Here is a 26711-nt window from a genome sequence, read left to right as displayed (position 1 = left end):
AAGCTATACCAGCATAATTGGATAGTTTGACCTGTTTGGGCCACTTCTGTAGCCAGTTGCTTTCACTTCTCACTCTTGATATTTACTCTATAAAATATTTTAACTCATATTAGTAGGTCACTGAGAAAAAGAGAAGATTCTGTGGATCTGTTGGAGATTTCTGTATATTTTGATCAAAGATAGACATTGAATGGAGAACTGTTCTCTTTTTAGCATAAAATCAAACAGTAGGGCAACCAACATGTCCAACCCCAAAGCTGGAAGTTTGAATGTTACAGCTCAGGATATACATTCTTTTTTTTTTTTTAATGTTTATTTATTTTGAGAGAGAGAGAGATAGAGAGCAAGCGGGGAAGGGGCAGAAAAAGGGAAATAGAGAATCCCAAGCAGGCCACATGTTCTCAGTGCAAAGCCCTACAAGGGACCCGGGCTCACAAACTGTGAGATCATGACCTGAGCGGAAATCAAGAGTCGGATATTTAACCAACTGAGCCACCCAGGCGCTCTGGGATGTACATTCTTTTCTTTTTTTAATTTTTTTAATGTTTATTTTTGAGAGAGAGAGAGACAGAGTGTGAGTAGGGGAGGGGCAGAGAGAGAGGGAGACACAGAATCTGAAGCAGGCTCCAGGCTCTGAGCTGTCAGCACAGAGCCCGACTCGGGGCTCAAACTCACTCAACCGCGAGATCATGACCTGCGATAAAGCTGGATGCTTAACCGACTGAGCCACCCAGGTGCCCCCGGGATGTACATTCTTAACACACTTACTTGTTGTATGTGGTTCTAGAAACAAGTTTTTTAAACTATGGTAAAGAACTTAGCTGTATTGTGAATATACAAAACAAAAACAAAAACAAACACAAACAAAAAAAACCCATATTTATAGATTTTTTTTTTTTTTAAGCAACAAACAAGTACTGAGAGCACGTCAAACTCTTGGTTCAGGTATTTTGCATCCCAGTCCAATCTGTAAAATATATTCTAATGTTTTTTCCCAAGATCATTGTATGTTGGCTATAAGAGGTAAGCCAGGTAAGTGGCTATAATTCAGGTAAGTGGTATGCTGGTAAGTGTTTAATATGTTGGTCCCTGGGGAGGGTCCAGGGGAGGGAGTCCTGCTTTATAGCATTTGTCAATTCCTGTGGTGTAAATGCTCCCTTGATGGCAGATTTCAAGCTCCCGACTTGGTAATGCTGAGGTGGGAAAAGCTGCTGACAGCGGGCTCCCACAAGCCAGCAGGGTATCGACCACAGCTCAGATAAGCTACTTGGGCAATGCAGCTAGAATCATATTGCAGTCATGAATTTCTCAGTTACAGCCTCGGGTATGAAAAATGCATCTTTTCCCCTAACTCAATCTAATTTTCTCTCTTGAGTTTCTGTTCTCTCTAATGTAGAAAATCAATCTAATCATTTCAGAGGAACTCAGTCCAGTTCATGGATCACTCGGTCAAGTCAGGATTTTATTTCTGTCACCTTAGGCTTCAAAATGCTTGCAGGGGTCTATCTCCCCCTTCTGCCAGCCCTGTAAGCTGGGGACAGGAAGACCACCTTCTGGTCTTCTCCACACACAGTCAAGCAGCCTCCCCTCCCCTCTGCTCCGTGGTGACTGGCCAGGGGTGGGCCGTACTTTATCAGGGCATTCAGGTGGTCTTCCTTCCTCCCATCCCGGGGGTGACCCTTTGCCCGCACCCACTGCTCCAGTCCCTGCCTTCTGCATTCGTTCCAGGACCCACGGCACCTCTTGGTTCTCCTCACATGCCACCTCGAGCTGCCACACTCTATCTCTGCCACACTACCAGCCCTCCACAGCGCAAGAGGGTGCAGGGCGCTGGTGACTTATCTTGGGGCAGGCAGGCCCCTCTCCGTTGCCCACCCTCCTCACAGCCTTCACATGCAGTTGCCTGAACGTGAGTGCAGGGCTCTGACACATTTCCCAATGTGGACTTAACCTGAGGCAGGATGTCAGGGAAACCTGTCTTCATACTTGCTTGCTCATGTCCAACCCTCCTTTTCTCCTCCCCTCAGCAGGACACGGGGAAAAGGGATTCCTTCAGGCTGCTCAATTCCCCTTCAAATCCTTTATATTCTAGGCCTAAAAAGTACCCACTTAGCTTTGTTCCCAAGCTGTGCCATGACCCCCCCCCACCCCTTTCCTTAAGCCTTGGGTGACATGTGTGCCTTGGATCTAGAAGAGGAGAAGGAGACAGCTGGGGACGTCATACCCCTTTCTGCTCCCCAAATCATCTCCCAGACAGACATGTCTCTGAAGGAATTATTATTGTCATTAAAAATGTTTTTGTCTTCCTTCATTAGAGGATTTATGTGCTCACCTTTCCCACCATTAACCAGCGTGCTTTAAGGCAGAAAAGCAGAAACAATGCCCACGTGTTTGCACAATACAGCGAAAAGAACTCCCCACCCGACTTCCCAGTGACCACAGTTTGTAAGGCTGTAACACTGGCACCTGTTACCGTCTGCCGACCATCCTCTGTGAATGGAGCCTCTCCTGTCTACCCAGGGTCACCTAGGTCCTGCTCCACCGCACTGTCCGGTCTGCAATAGCACACCAAATGATCCAGAAAAGGCGTTTCTCCCGCAGTGGGTCACCAAGGCTAACCAGACTGATGAGTGCTTTTGCTCTTATGTAGGCTGAAACAGGATTAAAACTCTGGAATCAAGGTAGTTCTTACACTGAAGAAAGCAGGAGGCTACAAGCATATTCTCATAATAGTTACTCTTCCACATTCAGAGCCACTAAAAAAATACAGGTTTTGATACCGTCTTTTGCTACGAGAATTCTGCAAACAGCTTATTCTACTTTGCTTCCCAGAATGTCAGTAATGAGACGTAATTTTGCCACAAGGAGTGCAACTTCGATGCATACATAGTTCTGCTCTTTTCTATTACAGAAAAATTCTTAACACTCACACTAGAAAACACTAGTTTCTTTCCGTTTGTAACTCTATTGATATCCTCTATTTGTGGAGACATTATTTGCATTTCTTTTGGCTCTGTGAGCACATTCAAAAGAGTTGATTTAAGGTCTTTGTCTACTAGGTCCAATGTCTTTGCTTTGTCTATCCAGTGCTTTCCTTATTTAGATGCTCATATGAAGTCACCACATTCAAATACTCACATATCCCAGCTTGTGTGGATTTATTCTTCGTACTAAAATTATGGTCACTTCTTATATTTAGGACATTGTTCAAATTTCTATTTCTCACTTTTTTATTCCATTTATACTTTTAGGCACCAATGAGCTCTTTGTGTATTTGTGCTAACTATAGAATTAATGTCATATAGTATTTATTAGTTTTACTTAGATTAAATAATTAGATTTGTAGAATGAACCAAGCATTAGCACACAAATTAAGCAAAGATGGGTTAGTTAAGAGAAACTATATTCTGTTAGTAAATGGTAGACAATTCATAGGTTACATTACAGTTTAATTTGGAAATATTTATGAATATTTTTTATTATTTTTTCCTTAAAACTACCAAATAATCTGCTCAAACACTGCAGAGTATCAGCTGGACTTTTTTAATGTTTATTTATTTTTGAGAGAGAGAGACAGAGACAGAGACAGAAACAGAGAGTGAGCTGGGGAGGGGCAGAGAGAGAGAGGAGGATACAGAATCCGAAGTAGGCTCCAGGCTCCGAACTGTCAGCACAGAGCCCAACGTGGAGCTTGAACTCACGAACTGTGAGATCATGACCTGAGCCAAAGTCAGACGCTTAACTGACTGAGCCACCCAGGCACCCCATTAGCTGGACTTTAGAAAGCACATTCAGAAACATCCACATGTGCAAGGAAAGTGGCATTGAAAAATCTTAAACAGGCAAAAACAAGGTCATAATTGTATGTGCAAATTTATTTTTATTGAGGAAAGCCTCAGAATTACATGACCAGTTATGGCTCTATTAAAATAACCTTGGTTAGAAATCCCAAAATTGCATTAGTGTAGTAGCAATGGAATCTAAAAAAACAAAAAACAAAACAAAAAAAAAGGAATAAAAGAGAGAGATTGCAAACCATGCATCCACAGAATTTATCATCTTCAGGAGGAGGGATCAAGAGAGAAATAAAAGGTGATTCTAAGAATGTTAAGCCATGGCGATTAAGATAACCAGCACGAACCAGAAAAAGAAAAATAATTACGAGCAGAAGCTGGCTTGGAGGTGATATATTTAACTTTAAGATATGTTGAGCTTTTTCGTAAAGACAAGACATCTAGAAGGCAGCTGGAAAATTCCAGCAGGCAGTTGAAAATACAAGAAAGGAGATTGTTAGACATGTTTCTCCTCCAGCACAAATGTGGGAATTGTCTGCACAGGCCTCCTCCTGGAGGCCCTGGCAGTGGATCAGCTCATTCTAGGAGGGCAAGCACAATGCCAAGGTCAAGGATGAGGTTTTGGAAAAACCCACATAAACATTCTCATTCTGGCAGAGTCTCTGATCCTGTTTTTCATTTTTATACAGTCAGATATTTTTATATAGTCTATTAAATCAGTTACATTTTATATGGCCAATTATATAGTCCATCTTACACGTGTCCCTTTTATTTCCTACTGTTAATATTCATCACATGTCAACTTTTTTTTAAAGGTACAAAAGATAAGAGAAAAATAACAACCCTCAAATCACTTAAATAGGATTTTGGGCTAGCTTTCCACTTAAATTATTAGACCTTTAAGGACCTGACAATTCCCACTGAGGGAGGAAATCTTTGATATATAAAGTCCTGTTTGAGAAGAAAAAGAAATCCTTACAAAATCGTGTAATTTTTCCACATCTTTTCTCGTGGAATTAGATCTGCAGGGCAGTCTTCAAAAGGGTTACAGTTACAATTCCAATGAGATAATTTATGGGAACAGAAATTACAGATCATTAGACAGCAGATGATAATGACAGACAGACAGAGGATATATGAAGTGACGTCAGCAAGATGACAGAACGGGAGGGGTGCCTGGGTGGCTCAGTGCGTTAAGCATCTAACTTCAGGTCATGAACTTGTGCTTCATGACTCTGAGCCCCTCATCTGGCTCTGTGCTGACAGCTCGGAGCCTGGAGCCTGCTTCAGGTTCTGTGTCTGTCTGTCTGTCTCCCTCTCTCTCTGCCCCTCCCCCACTCATGCTCTGTCTCTCTCTGTGAAAAAGGAACATTAAAAAAAAAAAAAAAAAAAAGATGGCAGAATAGGAAATCTCCTGCTTGTATCCCCCCTGTAGCAACAATAACTTGGCAACCCTCCATTGACAAAGGTGCCTTTGTGGGCGCTCTGGGACCCAGCTGCAGTCCAGGAACAGGTCTGCCCTCCCAGGGACCCACCGGGAGGCACACCTGACCGCAGCCCTGGAGGCAAGCCCTCCCGTGTCCCCACGTCCGTGGGAAAGGACATTCGACAACAGCTCTGTACCTGGGCTCCCACCACTCCCGGCCGCTCTGGACAGCAGTTCTGCCCTGCAGAGACCGGCCAGGCCCTCCTCACTGCTCCATCAGGAAGCAGTCGCACCCGTCCTCCAGCAGGTCAGCCCTCAAACCTCGGTCTGACTGTGGATCTTGAAGGGGTCCTGGGCCCCATTCCAAACCCTCTCAGCTGCAGCCCGAAGCAGTCGTGCCCACTCAGGCACCCCGAGGGAGACTCACGCCTCACCCGCACACGCCTCCAGAGGCAGGCCTGCCTGCTTTCACCGTCCTGGACTCGGAAGCGGCCCTGTGGCTCGGCTCCGGCTGCTCTGAGCCACAGTCTTGGAGCAGCCCTGCCCACCCAGGGGTCTGGCAAGAGACATGCTCTTCCATGCCCTTGAAAGCAGGCCTGCACACCGGGCTGTGCACCCTGACGTGGCCATTTCGATCAGTTCCAGCCCCTCTCAGACACAGTCTGGGACCAATCCTGCAGCCCAGGGCCCTGTCCGGTGACACTCCTTCAGGCGCGGACAACAATGCAAGGCTGTACAGATCACGAAAAATCAGGCAGATAGGACACCACTGAAGGACGAGGACAGGAATAAACTTCCAACGACTGACCCCAAAGAAACGAAGATCTACAAATCGCCTAACAAAGAAGTCAAACGACCATCAGAAAGAAGCTCAGTGAGATACAAATACAAAACAAAATCAAGAACACAATGCACGAATAAAATGAGAAGTTAGCCTCATTGTGATGCATCTCAGAACTTTCCACCCTAAGGACCAAGCGGGGAAGATTTTCTCCATCAGTTTTTGTCCTCTGTTGGTCAAGATTAGCCTCACAGGCAGACAGTACTCCCCATACTCCGCTGCCAGGATTTTAACGCCCGGTGGATTCGCTGGGAGCATCCAGGGAGCCATGGGCAGGAAGCTACAGGTAAGGGGTACAATCTCGGACCAGGCCCTCTTGCACCTGTCGGGAGTTGGACTTGCTCCTTACCATGCTGGCCAGAGAAAGAGGTGTGGCTGAGGGGATGTGTCACCCAAGAGGCGGCCAATAGATTACAGCACATCTTTAATTACAATAGTCTCTAAAATGAGTGTATACAAAAAAAAGATGGTTTTCTATGGCTAGCTACCTTCACGCTTCCTCTCCTCGAGAAGATGCTCCGGATTCTTCTGCACGGTAGCAGACTAGAAAGCTCCAGTTTGGTTATACAACCCACCTGCTAGCAGAGCCCTCGTGCCTTCCAGCCAAGACGGTGTATTCTCATTCTGAGGCTGAGTCCCAGACCCCTCCACACATATATGCTAACATTCTGTTTGCAGTATTTTGCATTTATATTCATGAGAGAGAGTGGCTTTTAATTTTCCTTTCTTGTTTGTCCTTGACGGGGTTTGGTATCAAGGTTATGCTGGCCTCACAGAAGGAGTTGGGAAGTATTTTGACTTTTTTTTTTCTGTCCTCTGGAAGAGAATGTGTAAGATTAGAGTTTTATCTTCCTTAAAAGTATCTTGGAGAATTCACGTATGAAGGCATTTTAGCCTGGAGTTTTCTCCACTGGAGCATGTGAATTATGGATTCACTATCTTTAACAGACAGAGGGATATTTAAATTTTCCATTTTATTTCTTGGTACGACTTTTCAGGTTGTGTTTTTCAAATCATTTTTTTTCAATCCATTTAAATTTTCACCATCATTAGCAGAACATTTGTTAAAGTGTCCTCTTGCTATATTTTTGTCTTATTGGTTGTATTCTACGTCTTTATTTCATTAATGTACTTTTCTTTTTTTCCTTTCCTTTTCCTTATTTTGGTTTAATCTGCTGTTTCTTAAGCATTTCTTGAGAAGTTGAAGAACTAGGCAATAAATGGATCATTAATATTTAGTCTTCTGTCTTGTGTAATTTGTGCAAGTCAAGCTATCAGTTTGGACTGAGCTGCATCTCAATTTTGACCCGATAGCCTTTTGTTATCATTGAATTAAAATGTTTCCTAACTTCTGCTGAGATTTCTTTTTGGAAAGCATACTAATTAAAGTCCACACCTTTCTAGGTTTTTTAGTATTTCCTAATTATTGATTTCTAGTTTAATTCAACTGTATCCACAGTATTTATTCTGTCTGATTTAAATCCTCTGAGATTTATTCAAACAATTTTTTATGGCCCAGAATAAGTTTAAGTAAATATTCAAAGGTACACTGCCTAAGAATGTATATTCTATAGTTGTTGGGGGCAGAGTTTAATGCATCCTGCCCATTAAATAAATATAATTACTACTTATTTATATATTTTGTCAAATTTGTTCACTTTGCTGTTAAAATCTTCTGTATTTTCACTACTTTTTTTGCCCACTTCCTTGATAAAATACAGAGACAGAGAGAGATTAAAAACCCCTTACTATGTTTTATGTTTCAATTTATATTGTCTATTTCTCCTATCATTTCTGTCCATTTTTCTTTATATATTTTGAAGCCCTGTTATGTGTTGCAGAAAATATCAGGCTCACTATATGGTATTTCCTTTCTCTCCAGGATCTTTGCCCCTGAAGGCCTGGCTATCTTGGGTTTTTATCAGCTGTCTTCAAGCAGTTAATACTTTCTGGTTGGTTTACTAGTTTCAAAAATGCAGCTGTTACAGACTGAATGTGACTCCCCAAAATTCATAGTTGAAGCCCTAACCCCCAAGTGATGGTATTTGGTGCCTTTTTGAGGTACTCGGGTTTACATTAGGCCTTGAGAGTGGGACCCTCATGATGGGATTAGTGCCCTTTCAAGAAGAGGAAGACAGAGATGGCTCTCTCCACACAGACGCATCAAGGAAAGGCCCTGTGAGCACACAACAAGAAGGTGGCTGTCCACAGCTAAGGCAGGCTCTCTCCAGGAGCTGAATCTGCCAACGTCTTGATCTCAGACTTCCCAGCCTCTAGTACTGCAAGAAAGAAATGTCTATCATTTAAGACCTCCAGTCTATGGTATTTTGTTACAGTGGCCCAAGCTCAGACACGAACTTTTCTAAACTGATCACACACCCAGCCGTCTTGTTCGGCTCGGTTTCTTTACCATGAAGTAGGACAAAATCTTAGGTACGATTTTACCATCCAGAGTTTCGTGGGGGATCAGGCAGCGCGTGGAACTTCACTTGAAACTGATTGGCTTCTTCCCCTTCCTCACCCTGCTTCCTCCACTCCCTCACTGTTTTCTCCTGGGAGCTACCCCCTAACAAACCACTGGCACCTCAGTCATCACCCAGAGTGTGCTTCTGAGACAATACAACCTAACACACCACCTGATTACTTAGCTCACGTTTTTCTCCTACCTATATGTGAAATTTCCCTACTCAGCCCTGTGAAAAATGTTAGATATACACAAAGAAATATGTTAAATATTAATGATAATTGTAAATCTCATGAACGTATTTTAATTGACCAAATTTGAGCCATGGTATCAATTTCAGTAGGATCACATTTATGACTTGAATTCCTAGATCCTATGGCAGCTTAAGACATTTCCTAAGCCAGGAACATTCTGTGTCTCCTAGTTTGAGCGGAATTAGAAGAACAATCTGCCTTCAGGGACTCTACTTACCTTCTTCTTGAAGGGCCATCAATATCACTACTCACTCTCTCCATTACCAGAGTGAGTTAGAAAGAAAAGGTATTGCGTATAGAGTATTAGAAATGAAAAGAGTGTCATAGAATTGTCATAGAATTTAGAGATCTTCAAATTCCACCCCATACTTTTATAGGAAAGGAGAAAAGAAGAGGTAATTTCATTTCCTTAATGCAACTTGCTATTTAGGATGACGATCTAGTTTTCATGTTTCTAAAACCATATTTTCTATCACTATAAATTGCTTAGGGTTGGCTACTTGGCACATTCACTCAGGCTACATTATCAGGTTGATTTAGAGCTGAAAAAAAGTACGCTACAGGGCAGACAAAGACGATAAAGGTAAGTTAGAGGGATGACCAAGACATTGGCAAGAGACTTGAGAAGGAAGGGGGCCCAGAAAGGAGGGCAATATCCAAAGTAAAGAGAGGGCCAAGCGACCAAGCAGACAAGCACCTCTGGTGTTAAGTCAAGTGAATCAATAGAAGAGTAGAAGTGATTCTATATTAATCACAGAAATGATAGCAAATTCTCCCCTGCTTTAATGAACAGAGGATATAGGTATATGGAGAAATAAGATGTAAATCTTTACTCATTTTTTTTCTACCTTCTCAAGGCCAGCACACAAAATATAATCTATAAGCATGAATCACACACCACGGACCATAAAATTGATCTAGACCTTCATTTTCCAAACCTTTTCCAAAATGTTAATCTCCTTGGAAGTTCCTGTGTAACTTCATAAACCAATTTCCAATTGCTAAAAAAGTAAAATATTTTACATAAAGGCATCAGATCGCCCTAGTTCACAAACTTGGACTACGATATAGAAGAACGTACTTCAAGCTAATACTGAACATAAAAACATAGTTTTTGTTTTGCTTTATAATTAATCAGAAAAAAAAACCAACACTTACTACCAGAGTTATATGGAAGCCTGAATTCCCCAAGATTATCCTTGTAATTTATATATTTGGTCCCATGAGGTCTGCTAAAATGTGGTTAACTGGCAGGGCACACTGAACAGTTTAACGTTCTCTTGGGACTGTGCTTTTCTTATCACCATACCAGAGCCAAGATTATTTTCAATAGAGCCAATACCATTTCAATGCTATCAATAAAGCCAAAACCATTTCAATACTATCCCTATACTTCCAGTAGAAAATTAGGAAATTAAAGCACAGTGGTTAAATACTTTTCCCGTCCTTAAGTAAGAAGTAGTAGTCATTTAAACCCAAGAATGGTGAATTGGTCTCAGAGATGTCTAATACAGAAGTGTCTGCTTTTCACCTAAAATTTTATGATCCACTGGAGTGAGTAGGAGAGTAGGTTAGCTGAGGTTCAAGCGTGCTGGAGAAGCACGTGTTCTGTGACTACAGGGGTAATTCTCAGGGATCTGACTCTTCAGGGATCTAGTCGGGTTTCAGTGCTCTCATCTCAGTGTTAAGAACTGTACATCTCCTAGTCCTGGAGATGAATTACGGCATGAGACAGAAGAATTGGGCAGAGCTGGTAAGAAGGCATGTATTCACTGCCTGAATCAACGTGGACGTGCATGCCCCTTGCAATTCAGATAATTGTTCAGGGACCATGGGCTTACTCGGGCACCTCAGATTTTGGGGTAATGGGAAAGCAGGTGATATAGAAGCAAGCAAGCTGGTAATATCTTTTCTTCTCGAACAAACTACAATAAAAGGCCATCCCCATATGCACCAAATCCATATTCTTCTCAGTCAGGAAGCTTGCCCACACCATCTCTGGTCCTAGGGACCTCTATGCACATTCCTGACCCACACCCACTGTACCAATGAGGCTGCCCTTTCTTTAGGCTTGAGGTTTTTTTTGGTGCTGTGCAAAACCCATCTCTTATTCTTTTCCTCATGAAGAAAGTATTGGTTATTAAGTATATTAATGCTATCATTTTAAAATGTGATAATTATAAAAGATTTTCTGCAATATGTTTAACAGCAGGAAACATTCACCTCATCTGTCCTCTTAAGCACTGACATGTAGCATGCATACCTTGGGGATTTATCTTTTGGGTTTTAATTTAGGCATAATAGTTGTATGTGAAGAAGCACAATGATTTAGGGCAGTAAGAATCACCAAATAATTCTGCATAGAATGTCATAATTATTCTCATTAGGAGTACATCCGAAAATGGGAGTTCTCTCTGTCCATTAGCCAAATATGCTAATTTCTCTACAGATAGATGCTTGATGTTAACAGCAAATTCTATGGGCATGGGGAAAACATTGCTCGGCAGGCATTTAGAGTGGAAGGGTTTAACTGCAGTGAAGAAAAACAGACAATGGAGGGGTCCCTGGGTGGCTCAGTCGGTTAAGCGTCTGACTTCAGCTCAGGTCATGATCTCAGTTCCTGGGTTTGAGCCCCATGTCGTGCTCTGTGCCGGCAGCTCCGAGCCTGGAGCCTGCTTCAGATTCTGGGTCTCCCTCTCTCTCTGCCTCTCCCCCACTCATGCTGTCTCTTACACACACACACACACACACAAAATAAACATTTAAAAATTTTAAAGAAAGAAAGAAAGATAAATAGACAATGGGAAAACAAAGACAAACATTCAACTTTTAGGAAAATAGGATATATTCCGACCTTACAGAATAGATGACAGAAAACTTGCAGAATTTTTCAGTTATGGGAGCAATCTGCTATATAAATAAACACAGGTACATATGTATATCTACACTCATACCTATAAATACACGTAAGTATGATAGTTTTATTTACTGCTTTATGATTTTACATGTGTACACAAGTATATCAGTTGGCAGTAACCCATTTCCTAGGTTTCTCGAGTACATCAAAACTAAAACTTTCATTTGGATTACACTGCAGCCTGAGGGACAGTTCTGCATCTGTGGCCTCATTATATTCTGTCGTACGAACACACTTGGACTATCAAATGGCACACTAGAGCCTGTCTGAACTTGACATGGACACTAGTTAACTTTAGCTGCCAATCATCATTCAAACTACATGGAAGCTGCAGCAATATGGCAGAATATAAAGGCAGAGAGAGATTTCATTCTAATACGTAGCCAGTATTAGCAGGGATGGGTTTTTGTTCATCTGTGTTGTTTACCCTTACATCTGGATTATATTCCTCTGAGCTATGAGATCTTTCAGATTCAAACTTGGAGGCATCCTCCCAGTACGAACAAGTACGGAGAAGTCCTTTCCTCAGGGGCACTCTTCCCAGCTTCCCAGGACTGCTTTAACTAAATATCACTAACTGGGCAGCTTAAAACAACAGAACTTATTCTCTCACAGTTTGGGAGGCTGGACATCCAAAATCAAGGTGTTGGCGGGGCCATGCTCCTCCCCTTGTAAGCTTTAGAAAAGACTCCTTCCCTGCCTCCTCCTAGCTTCTAGAAGTTGCTGGCGATACAGACATTTCTGAGTTTGAAACCCCATCATTCCAACTTTTGCTTCCATTTCTACATGTTCCATTTCCACATGGCCTTCTTCTCTCTCTCCGTCTCTTCTGTCTCTGTGTGTCTCCAAATCTCATTCTCTTTACAAGGCCTGATCTGGAGCTCACCCTAATCCACAATAACCTAAACGAATAAGACCTCAACTTGATCACACTGCAGAGACTCTAGATCGAAATAAAGTCACATTCATAGGCATCAGGGTTAGAATTTGAATGTATCCTTTTGGAGGACACAACTCAAACCACAACAGCACTCAAGTGGCAAAATTAACTTAATATACCTCCAAAAATGTTCATTTTTCTTCATCCCTCCTGAGAGATTCATTATGTTCAACAGTATCTTTTTCTGGTCTTCTTCTCCCGCCCCGGGGCCTAGTTATTTTCACAGTTACCCATGGCATTTATCTCATGGATGGAGAACAGCCGCTGGATAAGCTTGATTCTTCGTTTCTTGCTTGTTTGTTCTTTGGCTCTCAATTTTCTAGATTCCACAGGAAAGAGGTCACTCTATCCGTGTTTCTGGGAGACCTAGGCCTTTATTTGTTGATTCAGTTTATTTACATGTGACCTGCTGACTTGGTTAAACACCCTTCCACAGCCTGATCTAAATATACTACAAGGAATGTTGATAGTAGAAATAACATATAGCCTTTAATAAATCACTCAAGAGCTGACATTCCTTTGTGAACACTTGATGTAATTAAGAGGGAAGAAAAAAGAAAAACTAAATAAAAAAGAAAAAAATGTAATCAAGTAGGTTGACAACCAGCAAAAGATAATTAAAATGATCCTGTTTTGTTTCTCCATTTCATTAACATGCAAATGAGATTCATGAAGTTTGATACTGTGGTTCACCAAGAGCCAGAGAAACGAATTAAGAATGAAAATGAGTCTCACTGGCGGAGACTTCTGACGAGTCTATAAATTAATGAAAAATACGATTTGATCCGATTCATAACTTATATACATTTTGTGTGATTTATTGAATCTCAGCAAATGAAATAAAGATAAATAGTTAAATTAAATTTTGTATCCTTCCATGGGCCAAATCCTAGGAAAGCTCCTATTTCTCAAATAGAGCAGTGGTAAATGTTATACCCTGCCTTACTTTGGAAAGGAGTATAAGAGAGAGACCTCACTGCAAGATCACTGCTGTGATGTCAGCATTCCTGCTTGGAGAAGCACAGGTTCAAGAGTTGGACTGGTCTGCAGAGGGGCTAGGAGAGCTCACTTGCCTGTGGTCAGGAAAGAATTCAGAATTGCAAATAGGGAGAGAGAGTCCAATAACCCTCACTCTAAGGCAAATAAAAGGAACGGACAAGCAGTATCTACACAAATATATCCAAGGCCCCACAAATTCCCTATTTGATCAAGGATCTCCGTTCTTACTCTCCAGTGATGCTTTCACACTCAGATACACCCATAGGTGACTGTCGCAAATAATATGAGATGACATTTTAAAATAAACTTAAATTTATTAAGTCATGCTAAGGTGTTAGATATTTATCATGTGTACCAGATGGCAAAACACAGACACAGACACACACACACACACACACACACACACACACACACACACACAATTTGATCTATGTGTTACATCCAATGTGCATCATGCTGAAACACTACAACAGCACCGAGGATAACATCAAGGAGAAAAATGAAAAGAAGTGGCTGACATATGGCATGCAAGAAGGGGATAATAAATGAGCAAATCACGGTTTCAATAATATATGATGTCGATGTCTATTTTTTCCATGGTTGCTAAAAACGTTTTCTGTGTGAGAACTGCCAAGCCTCTTTCTATAGAATGTGAGTGCAGATGGCTTTTGCCTTCACGTATTATGGAAAGGGGCCATGATGATGCTGTCTCTAAGTGCACAGAGTTTCGAAATTCTCTCTTAGTTCAACGGCAAGTTGCCTTTTAATTATCTGCGCTTTCCCTTAAACATATTCAAGCGATCAAACACAACCTACCTATGAGACTGTCAACAATATGAACTGCATATTCCTAGAGGAGCATGAAACTTATTAAGTTCCCATTCCTCCACAGGAGAGAGAATCATGCCATCTACACTGAGAATTGCGCAAACTGAGGGCTCCTTATTTTTAAATAACTAGCGTCTTTGAAAATTACTTCTTCTCACAAGCTTCCTGTTTAACTTGAAATAGGGGGTCAATTAGATTTTTCATGGCTACTATATACATAATGATTAGATCTTGTTTTAGAAACGTTTACGTCATAAGATAAATATAAAAGCTCACCATACTGAAGGATTTCAGTTCTTTGGGTGCTGAAATGATGACACGGGCTTTAAAATAGGATGTAACCCTTTGCCATCCCAGAACCAGTCCTATAAGTCATATACTTCTTGTGAGTTTCAGCCATTTGCTTATGGAGACATGTACTTCCTTTTACAATATGTCACTTATAATGATTTCATTAAAAGAGAATGGAAAATTAGGGAGATTCAACACGAACCAATCAAAAGGTAAAAAGCAGACTTACCATCTCTTCGATTTAGCCTTGCAAATCCAGGACCGTGACTGCTAGAAAGTTCAGATGAACTGCTGAACGATGCCGGAGACAAGGCAGACACCAGAGGCTCATCACAATCATCTGCCAAAAGGGAAAATCCACATTGAGGTTAGAACAGTGCTGACAGCTTTCTTGGATTCCATAGGCCAAACAAACAAAACAAAAAATACTAGGATCTCTAACAATATGCCCACTGCTTATATGCAATTTTCTCCTAGAGACCTAATAAGTTCAATAAGAAAAGAAAAAAAAACTTAAAGACAAGAGAATATGAAGAAAAATGTTGTAGAAATTATAAAATAATATAATATCTTGAGATAGAAAAGATTTACCTAAGCAAGAAACAAAAATACCTAATCAGTATACAAATTTACAAGTAAATGTATGTAAAGAAAGATTTATAAATAAAACTATATTAAAATCAAGAAATCACGGTTGCTAAAAGATGCGTAAAAAAAACATCACATGTGGAAAGTACATGCAAAACAGCATGTGATTAGTATTCAAAATTAAGGAAAACAAAATAAAATAAAGACAAAAACTACTTTTAAATTGGTTCGAAAAAACACTTGGAAAAATGGCACAAGGCAAGACCAGAGAGTTCACATAACAGAATGTATATAAACCGATGTTCAAACTCATCAGTAAAAAGAAGTGTAAATCAAGACTACAATGAGATGCTATTTTACAGATAGTATATTCACAAGATTTTAGAATTCTGACACTACCAGATCATCCAGAGAGTGTGGGCCAAGAGAAGTTCCAACAGGTGGGAGTGTAAATCTGAGCACCTATTTTAAAAACATAATTTGTCACTAGCTCGTGCATTTGAACTTTTCTGTACCCCGATGTTCCTCCAATTCCATTGACATGGATGTCCTCCTGGGGAGAACGTCCCCATGACGAAACACTGGTCTCAAGGAGTTTGCCTTCCTACCCAACGAAGTAATACAAATACCAGTATCTTCTCTGTCCATTGAAAAGAGAAAAGTTGCAAATCACTGACCTAGAGAAACTCTTGCATTTGTACACCAGGAGATGTGCAATTTCTGGCAACATTGTTCATAATAGGAAAAAATCGTTGACAACCCAAACATCCAATGACCACAGAACAGATCAATAAATCACAGTACTCTTCACAATGGAAAAACATATAGCAGTACAAAGGAACTACATCAACGCACACCGAAGATAATGGTTGGATCTTAGAAACAAAACAGGTCTGATAGTTTTGAGAATCTTAAAACTAAGTAAAGCTAAGTAATACGTTGTTTAGAATACACATAATTTTAAAAAAACAAAGAAATGAAAAACATAAAACTCAGGACAATGGTTACTTCCAGAGGAAGGAGATGTGTATGTGTGTGTACATACATGCATGTATATATCAAGACACAAGCACATACGGATATATACAAAGTATATACCTATCATCTATCTTGTTAATGTGTATCACATATAAAATTAAAACTAAGGCATGAAGAGAGAGGGAAAGTATAAGAATAATCTCATGGAAACTGAGGGCTCATGGGGGGTGGGGGAGAGGGGAAAGTGGGTGATGGGCATTGAGGAGGGCACCTGTTGGGATGAGCCCTGGGTGTTGTATGGAAACCAATCTGACAATAAATTATATATGAAAAAAAAAGAATAATCTCATGGAGACAATGTTGTAACATATGTTTTATTTTATTCAGGTAATTCTTCATTCCATGCAACCTTTACATATTTGTCTTTTATTTTATACAATTATTAAGTTGTTGTCAGTTTTTACTCTAATCAGAAAAAATATTTGTCTCATATTTAGGATTTAACACAACTGGTAATTAAAAATCAGGCAGGGTTATTGTCCCAATTATTTACCAATAATTTAATTTAAATTAAATTAAGCTAGGGATTATCTAAATTCATCTGAAATTTTATAAAGCTTATTCTGCCTGAACAGTTTAAAAAAAAAACAGTTGTTGGTAGTTTCATTGTTAAAGCATTCAAACTACAATATTTTTCTGCAGTCCTATTTGAAATGTGTTTTTCTTTAAAGCCAAATGTCTCAAGTATAAGAGATAAGTAAAAATTTGCCAACTTAACATTGGCATGCCTTTCAGAAGAATTTGCCTGAGATGGCATTTTACTTTTTAAGACTGTCTCATTTTCATTTAAAGCACACTTTTTCTTCCTGCACACCTGAAATTCTTTAGCTGACTCTTAAGACAGACTTGATAACTGGCCCACAGTTCCTGCAGGTCTATTGATTGGCTTAAGTACTAACACTGTCAATCTGGTGCTAATTCAAGTATTAAGGAGTGTAGACATAAAGAGACACACAATCCACAGAGTGATGAAGGAAGTTCTGATTGTGCCCAACCAGGAGTAACTACCAAATGGCTTTCGTACACTGTGCAAAAGACAATGTGTGCATCTGCGCGTACAAATGAGTGTGTTATCTCTACAGGGGGTGCACATGTGGGTGTGTGTTTACCAGAAGTACAGTCACTGTTGAATCATTATCAGTATTCAGGTGTACGTGTGACCCAAAAAAGCGTGTTTAACTGTAATTCTCAATCAATTATGCAGATGCAAATCGATGTTTCAGATGTAAAATGTCTCTCCAGTGCAATCACTCTTGAGGGCATATATTTACTGCTCATTTGTTTTTGCCATTATAAACTGAGATTCAATACTGTTCTATTTTTAGCCTAAAATGGGACTAAAATAAAGAGAAGGTGCGTTTATTTCATTTATGGGGAAAGAATATGGGGTATGGAAAATGGATCAGGGAGGCTTCTGGTGTTTGGTAAACTTCCAGTTGTTGGCCTGAGTGGTAATTACATGGTGTTATTATGTTTTGCAATGAGCGTACACATATCCCCATGATCTATGGTATGTTTATCTGGCAATAAAATATTCTATAGTTATTCTTATATAAAACTAATAATAAGGGGTGCCTGGGTGGCTCAGTCGGTGAAGCATCCGACTCTTGATTTCAGCTCAGGTCATGGATCTCTCGGTTTGTCAGATGGAGCCCTACATCAGGCTCTGCACTGACAGCACAAAGCCTGCTTGGGATTCTCTCTCTCTCTCTCTCTCTCTCTCTCTCTCTCTCTCTCTCTCTCCCTGTCCTCTCCTGATCATGTGCTTGCTTTCTCTCCCTCTCTCAAAATAAATAAATAAACATTTTTTAAAAAACTAATAATAACAGGGGCGCCTGGGTGGCTCAGTCGGTTGACTATCCGACTTTGGCTCAGGTCATGATCTAGAGGTTTGTGAGTTGGAGCCCCGCATCGGGCTCTGTGCTGATGGCTCAGAGCCTGAAGCCTACTTCAGATTCTATGTCTCCCCCTCTCTCTACCCCTCCCCTGCTCATGCTCTGTGTCTCTCTGTCTCTCAATAGTAAATAAATGTTAAAAATTTTTTAAAAAAACTAATAATAACCAACACACGTTCAGTGAGCACGCTGTACTAAGAACTTACCCATTTTACACAGAGTTATTAATCTTTACTACTCTTCTTTAAGATACCAGTATTACTGTTATTTTACAAGTGAGGTAATTGAAATACAGACTTTAGTTAATTTGCTTGCCTCACTGGAGTGGAACCATGGTATTTAAAAAAGTGAGATGGGGTCTAGAATCCAGTGTGTAAGAACACTATAACTACAACTATTATTTCTTTAGGTTGGGAGTATAGGAATTTCACCAGATACCATGATGACATAAATAACATCTCTCTCAAGAAGTTGTACACTTCAATTCCAGATGTGCCAAGCAACTTATTACCAAAAAAACATAAAGTAATAAACAAACAAACAACAAAACTATTGATCTTTAATAGTCCTGAACCACAGGAGCAAGGACTCAGACAGCAGTAAGGAGTCTGGAGTAAAAGGAATATTTCCCTCAAGACACTAATAAAATGGAATTCTAGATTAAGTGTCAGTCTCCTGTGAATTTAATTCCAGAAAACAAGTTTTCTCTGACTGTACCAGTAATTGCAGTAAAATGCAGGCCCTGGACATAGCTGAGAACCACAACAGGAGGTGAGTTAGACACCCCAGGGGAATTCAGCAACATCTGGAGACACTTTGAGCATCACAACTTGGGCATATTCTAGAATCTAGTGGGTGGAGACCAGGGATGCTGCTTAAACATCCTATGGTGTACAGGCAGCCCTCACGACAAAGAATTATCCAGTCCCAAATGTCAATAGTGCAGTGGTTGAGAAACCCTATCCTAGACTCCAGTAAAAGAAACTGGGTGAACTCGTCTTCTCTGGACTAATCTCTCATCTAGCACTCCCAGTTTCCTCAAATTCTCATGATTATTAGCTCTAATTTACAGCTTCCCAGAGTGCATATGAACATTGTTCAGAGTGCATAAATATGTCAGAAATAAAATAATATACTGAAATAATATACTATTTATTATATACTGAAATAATCTGAAATAGTATGCTATTTGAAATCTGAAATAATATACTATTTCAGTTCAAAACATAATAGTATTATTTTTAAATAAAATATTATATCACATCATTACCATCCTGGTTCCTTCACTAGGGACATACATATGTGTCTCAGACCATGAATCTGGAGTTCTCTCTTGTCCATCAAGAGAGCAGACACAGAATTGAAAACAAGAGGGGTTAATGTCTGGGAGGAGACAAGAGCCCCAAGCAGGGGTTTCCTCTCGGTATTTATTGAGCTCTCAAGATCTTATACCCATGGTGAAAGTGGAGAAAACAATCAGACAGTAATGATTAACTTGTGTGTGTAAGAAGCAAAGGGTCTGGGGGGGCATGTGGAGTTTGTGATCAAAGTATACTGGCACCAGATGGATATAACAAATGATATAACAAGTTACTTGTGATCCTATTATAATATCTCTCTCACTAACCCTGGGCCCTTTCTCCCTATGGTGGCGGCTTTCTGCCCTAAGCTTTCTTAACCCATTTATGTAAGTATAAGGACTTCTTGAACTTATTTCCCACATATATGTACATATATTATTATACACATAATAGTATACGTGTATTATAGTATACACATATATGTATGTATAAATTTGTATAGTTGGATATGTAAAAATGTGTATTTATATATGTATAATAAGCATAAATGTTAATACATGATTATAATACATATATGTACACCCATATGTATGTACATATACATTTATTAAAATGTATACATGTACATGTGTATAAAAGCTGTATCAATGCTAAGTTAGCCATCAAGTTCTAAGTGATGGCATATACTCACTGTATGGTATCCTTATATAAATATGTATCCATATATTTTTGTATGTATACATATTATATACACAAATGTGTTACTAATAAAAATATATAATCATATGTATTATGCATATATGTATTATATATACATATTAATAAATATGAATTCATACATACTTGAAATATACATCTACATTACATAGTTTATACATATGTATGTATAAGTATATACATATATGCATTTAGATGTGTAAATAATATTTTGTAGATTTACATGCTATATATGCATTAGGACACATGTAGTTGCATGTCTAAATATGCTACATAATATGTACATATTATGCATTATATAAAATCATAAACATATACATACATTTACATACAACACCTGTATTAAATATACCATGTACATATTTACATATGTAAATGTATAGTGTTCAAGTGTGGTGCCTTTGCACACCCACCCCTGCAAGTCTCCAGGGGACTGCCCTCCACAGAAGCTGCCAAGCAGGGAGAGGACGACGCGGCCCCCTTCCTCCTGCTGTGAGCAGATGAGCTACTGGGCCTGGGGCCCTGACCTCACCCCACTTCTCTTCCAGAGCTGCGGCCCACTCTCCTCTGCTTCCTGCACATTGCTGGCACGTGTGTGCCCCTCGCCCCCCTTCTGTCCAGCACTTGCTCTGCGTTGGCGTGGAAGCCCTAACTCCCAGCTCCCCTCGGGCTGTCTTTTGACACTGAGAAGGAAGGTTTCTAAATTGCAGGAGCAGGATGGAACTTCTTCCATGCCCTCCCCAACTTTTTGGACAGGAGGCCCTGGGAGACTGAGGCCTTCCAGGCCCAAGTGCTGCTTTTTGTACCCCCCACCTCTCGCACATGGGTTGGACTCAGCTGTCTAACTCCCATCCCAGCAAGAGAGCTCTGACCTGTATCCTGCCATCCCCCTGAGAGCTAGGGGGAGGGACAAGGGTCAACTCAGCTTCCACCCAGGCTTTGGGCTGCCGCAGGGCATGCAGGGACTCAGCTCCCACCCCAACACCTCACCCCTCATCGAGCTTGGCGATGGAGAGGAAGCCAAGGGGAGCTGCCCTGACCCCCGGAACCAGGTGAGGACCCACGGCACAGCCTGATCTCTTTATGATGGTTAGGGGAGGGGAGAACATCTAGGTCAAAGTGGCACAGGCGCTCATTAAGACTCCAGTCACTAATGACATTTAAAAATTCAATCATTATGGGGGAAGGCTTGTACTATTCAGCACGGTGAATAGGGCATGTTTGGTTAATTAGTGTCTTTTTCTATTAGAGGAAGAAATGGACATCTCTCTTACTTCTGTTTTTCCAAAATTATATTATTTTTTGTTCAACCTTTTTCATAGTCATATTAGAATTTCCACGTTAGCCTTGATACAGTTAGAAATGTGAAACCAGTTTTTAATGTTTTTGTAAAAAAAAAATTCTATACACTGATTACATGTAGAAGACAGTTTTAGTGAATCGTTAGAATGTCCATAGTAACCTAATTTATATTGAGACATTTTCTCACACACTCATATGCATGCGCGCACGCACACACACACACACAAATCTACAGCTTTCAGGTCAACATCTCAGAAAAAGTCACCATTTCTTCTTCACACGAGAGAAAAACTTACAATTGTCATTAAAAAGACAATGATAAATTAGATCTCTGGCAAACTGTGTATATAAAAAACTCAAGAGCCTGTTACAAATAAAGATGCAAGCTATAGTGAAAGTATTTTAATACAGCTCGATCGAAAGTAATTTAATTTTATTTTATAAAGGGCTTTAATGCATAATTCTCATAAGTAAGTAAAAGCTGTTCAGTTTTTAATAAAAGTAATTCAATTTTCTTAATCTCTGTGTAATACTACCTGTACTAAGATAATAGGTATATATTATTAGCTGCTTATGTTCTCAGTGCCTCACATGTATTAACTCATTTGATCCTGACAAATACCCTATATTATTTGATAGTATTAACTCCATTGGACACTTGAAGAGAAAGGTACACCATGGTTAAATAATTTACCCAACAACACAGAAATCCTATTCTGAGCAAGTACACTGTTGAAACAAACACTGGTAATCTAAAATATACTTGACAAAAAAAATAGAGCTAATTTTCAGTAGCATCCGGCTTAGCTGCCTTCTCTATTATTTGGAAAACCTGCCAAAATTACTTGCATGCCTGCTAATGGATCATGTTTCCCAGACGAATATTCATTGGAGAGGACAGGATAGGATAGATAGAAAACATACTTAAAATATTTAAAAATTCCCATACAACTAGAGACAGAGGTGGGACCTGTGACAGGGAGCTTTGGAAACATTAGAATCTGAGTCTTTTCACAAAGACCTATTCCAAATATGCCATTGACAGAATCAGGATTAAGGAATGACCTTCCCTTCAAGAAATATATTTCCTGGAACAAAATGTTTTACTCCAATCTATATTATTGGAATTGTCATTCAGTTGAAAGTAGAAATCAACTAATTTAAGAAAGTGTGGAATTATGCTAACATATATCAAAAATATTGTATACAAGCCAAGATCTTATCTGAAAAATTAGACAATATTGTCTGAGTCAACCATAAGCCCAGTCTGAGTTCTACAAATGGTCCAGGCCTAGTTTCAAGGTTCCAGGAGTAGTCCCATACCCCTGCCCTGGAATGACACAGGATCCAGTCCTTCAGGCACCTCTGACTCTTGTCCAGTGAGAAATTGGATATACAAATGGGCAATGGCCAGATTACATGCAAAAATAGAACTGTGACCCATAACCTACAGTAACCAGCCCAAGAAGCCAAACTACTATCTACAGTAATAAGCCCAAAAAAGCCAAACACTAACCCCTGTAGCAACTGGCCCTAAACAGTCAGGACTTGTCTAATAACTTACAACCTCCCTAATTTTTGCCTCTGCTTCCAAGTTAGCACTGGATAAATGTATTTAGTAGAGATTTCTAAATCTCTACCAAATACAGAAGAAACCAAATACACACATCTAATCAATCACATAGGATGCCCTCCTTCTACTTAGCCTGCTTTCAGCTTCCTCTTACCAGCAGCCTCCAATGCAGATATACCTGAAGCCTCCCCTTTTTTTTCCACTATAAAGCTTCCCCCCCCCACCCCGCCCCCCCTTGAGTCTCTGCCAAACATAAGTGATGGTGGCTGGCTCTCTTGCTATAGGGAACTCTGGCTAACTAGCCTTTGCTAGTTCTCAAAGTCTCCTTTATTTGCATGATAATGAGTTCTTCCCAACTCTGCAAGCTCACCCCCTTATTGTAACCATCCCAGGCATTCACTCACACATCAAAGAAAAGCCACAGAAGTCCATCCTAAGAATTTACAGAAGACCCGGGAATGTATGAAAAGCATCAACTTCCTGATAAAAAATATATGGATCAGCACCAGGCTGTCTCTTCTGTGGAACATGCACCTTCAGTAATTCTCCTAGCTGCATAGGAGAATCACAAGGGGGAGATTTAAAACTTGCCTGTGGCTGTGCCCCATTCCAGGTCATTCGGACTTACTTTGTCTGGGGTGTAGTTTAGCCGGGACACCGTGATAGTTTGGAGACCGGTAAAATAGACTTGCAAATTAATTCCTATCTAATGGAGAGTTTTGTTCCTTTCAAAGGCACTTTATGCTTTTCCTACTGCTTTATGAGGCTGTTTAAAGATTGAAAAATGGTTATGGTGTTACACCCCACCCCATTTTCCCTACATAGCTAAGTCAACTGACAGTGTGTGGAGGCAAATACTCCACAGTCACATTCTGGAGAGAAAAAAAAAAAAGAAAAAGAATAAGTTTTAAGGATAGTGATACAACTGGGCTAAAATAAAACATAATTTTTCAAAAGAGCAGGTAACAAAATACAGGCCAATCCTGATTTTTCTCTCTCATCATCATCCAAAATAACATTTCAACTCAATTAAATACCACTGAGTATATACTACTATTAAATTCTTTTAGCCTCTTTGAGTATTAAATTTGACCTCAGCATAAAAATTAGCATTCACTTGAGGATACTAGCTTTAGATATATTAAATAAGACAAACATGAGCTTCTAACTTTGTCAGTGGCTTAAATCTAAAAATAACATATTGCTGCAATTTAAAACAAGCAAGCACGTATTGGCATTTTTTCTAGAACGGAGTCAGACTCATGGGGGGTTTTCTAGTTGTCAAGAATTCATTATTACAGCAGCCTCTCAGTTTCTAGGCATTTTCTCCTATATAAGCCATGGGTGAATTATATACATAATTGTTAATACTCCGTGATGTTAATGGGTAAGCTTTCACTTGGAGGCAAACACTGGCTTAGTGCCCCAAGTTAGATCCTTGGTTTGAATCGCTTTCCCAATTAATCTCCACAATTAATGGATTAATGGGAAGGCAGTTAACTTTTAATGACAGCACAGCCAGAGGCTGATTGATTTTAGAGGCTTAATAGCAACTATTTAAAGTCCAGATTTTAGGACAAGGAAACCTACAAATCCAACAAACAAAACCAACCAAAGGTGAAAAGGTAGAACAAATAACAAAAAGCAAAGAGAGTATGAGGGTTCCAAGAATCTGCACACATCACAGACTCTTTCCGACAAAATGGGCACATGTGACACCCACATGAATAGACTGAAGGCTTGTTCACGTATCTCTAACCAGTTCCTTTTATGACCAAATCTAAATTTCAGAACTGACTTTTGATTTCAAAAGAACTTAAAGAGAGAAACTTTACATGAGTATAAACCCAAAATAATTCCAATAGATTAAAGAATGTAAGATGTTTAAAACAGTGATAGAGTCCTTTCACAAAATTAGGATTTGTGTGGAGTTGGCGCGGGGAGGGGTTCAGAACATTAATAGGGGTGTAACTTAGATAAGATATAAAGTACACTTCAAAATAATAAAGCTGATGCCCAGTCTAAAGCAAACTCACATGTAAGGTTAAAAACTGGTAGTTGAAAAAAATGATAATAAATGCAAATAAAAATGATGTTCAGCAAACATGGGGTCTATGCCTTTCACAATCTAAACACAAAACAGTCAAGCAAGAAAAAGGAGGAAAGACAGAGAAAATATCACGTATACATGAATCCAGTGAGGTTCTGTCCACAGTTGCTCAGACACAGATTCTGGAACATTTACAGTTTAAGCTCCTACACAGGAGTTTATGTGACCCCTCCATTAACTGCAAACGACATAGATTAAATTGACTTTAAATCTATGATAGAACAGCTAAAGTCAAATGGTAATCAAGACACGGCTTTAAAACAGAATAGGTTTAAATGTATATTATAAACAATTTTTCATCTCTTTTTTCTTCTTTTTTAATAGGCTCGTGTAAAAACTCTTGAGTGAACTATTACAGATAATTGTTTGTTTTTCACAGCCCAGGAAGAGAGGCAGAGGAAGTAAATGGCTGCTGTAGTAGTTTGTTATTTATTGCTGATGTAACAAATGACCACAAACTTGGGTGTCTTAATTATCTTACAGTTCTGACGTCAGAAGTCCAAAATTAGCTTCATGGGCTAAAATAAGGTTTCAGCAGGGCAACATTCCTTTTGGAGGCTCTGGGGGAGAATCTGTTCGCTTCCCTTTTCCAACCTCTGCAGGACCACTGCCTTACTCAGGGTCTCTGATCACATCTCTCCCCTCACTCCCCTCCTGCCCGTTTTCACTAATGAGAATTCTGACATTGAGCCCACCTAGATAATCCAGGATAATCTCCCCATCTCAAGAGCCTTAATCTAATAACACCTGCAAGGTCCTTTTTGCCTTATAAGGTCAAGTCAAAGATCCCAGGGATTAAGATGTGGACATCCTTGGATGGCCATTACTCTGCCTACCACAGTTACCAACTTGTAGGTGTAGAACCAAGAAAGGAATTTTTTTTGCATATTCTGTGGCTCAAATTATTGCCCACTGATTGTTTAAGAACACTTCTGAGTCTGATGTGGGGACACACATATATTGCTTTAACGAGGAGACCTCCTGTTTTTGGTAAGCCGTTAAGAGTTAATGGAATCCACACATAGGATTATAATTTGAGACAGACAAGACTGGTTCATTCCCAGAACCATTTAGGAGATTACCCCAAGCCTCTCCTCAATGCACAAAACTGGGACATTCTGAGCACCTGCTTCCTCTCCAAGTCACAGCCATACTCCCCCTTCTCCACTGATATTCCCCCTGAGAGCCACCACCTCTCACACCCTTCTGGAAGGTACCTCCTTAAGCTGAACAGGTACCTATTATGGCACCTGTTAGGTGGTCTGCATCCCCACTTCCTGGGACGAAAGTGTCTGGAGGGTCAGCATCACATGGTACCTGGCGCCTCACGCAGAAGCCAGTCTATGGTGGAGCGCACTGATTTCAAATACAGCTTCGGAGCCATCCTCCCTGGGCTCAAGTCCTGCCTCTGCCAATTACTAACTGATCTTCCA

At 40.0% G+C, this 26711-nt stretch overlaps 1 protein-coding gene across 3 annotated transcripts in view; it reads right to left on the bottom strand.

The window, feature by feature from the left end:
* The window catches only part of CNTNAP4 (contactin associated protein family member 4), a 251964-nt gene that overhangs the window by 199542 nt on the left and 25711 nt on the right, over positions 1-26711 (bottom strand). For all 3 annotated transcript variants that reach the window (XM_078439006.1, XM_060650097.2, XM_060650096.2), the window contains exon 2: positions 14984-15094. In XM_078439006.1, coding sequence (XP_078295132.1) covers positions 14984-15094 — 111 coding nt within the window. The remainder of the gene's footprint in view (positions 1-14983; positions 15095-26711) is intronic.

Source organism: Panthera onca, chromosome E2 (assembly GCF_046562875.1).
Source record: "Panthera onca isolate mPanOnc1 chromosome E2, mPanOnc1 haplotype 2, whole genome shotgun sequence".
NCBI lineage: Eukaryota > Metazoa > Chordata > Mammalia > Carnivora > Felidae > Panthera > Panthera onca.
The sequence above is the reverse complement of the archived record's forward strand: the minus strand, read 5'-3'. Positions and strand labels throughout refer to the sequence as shown.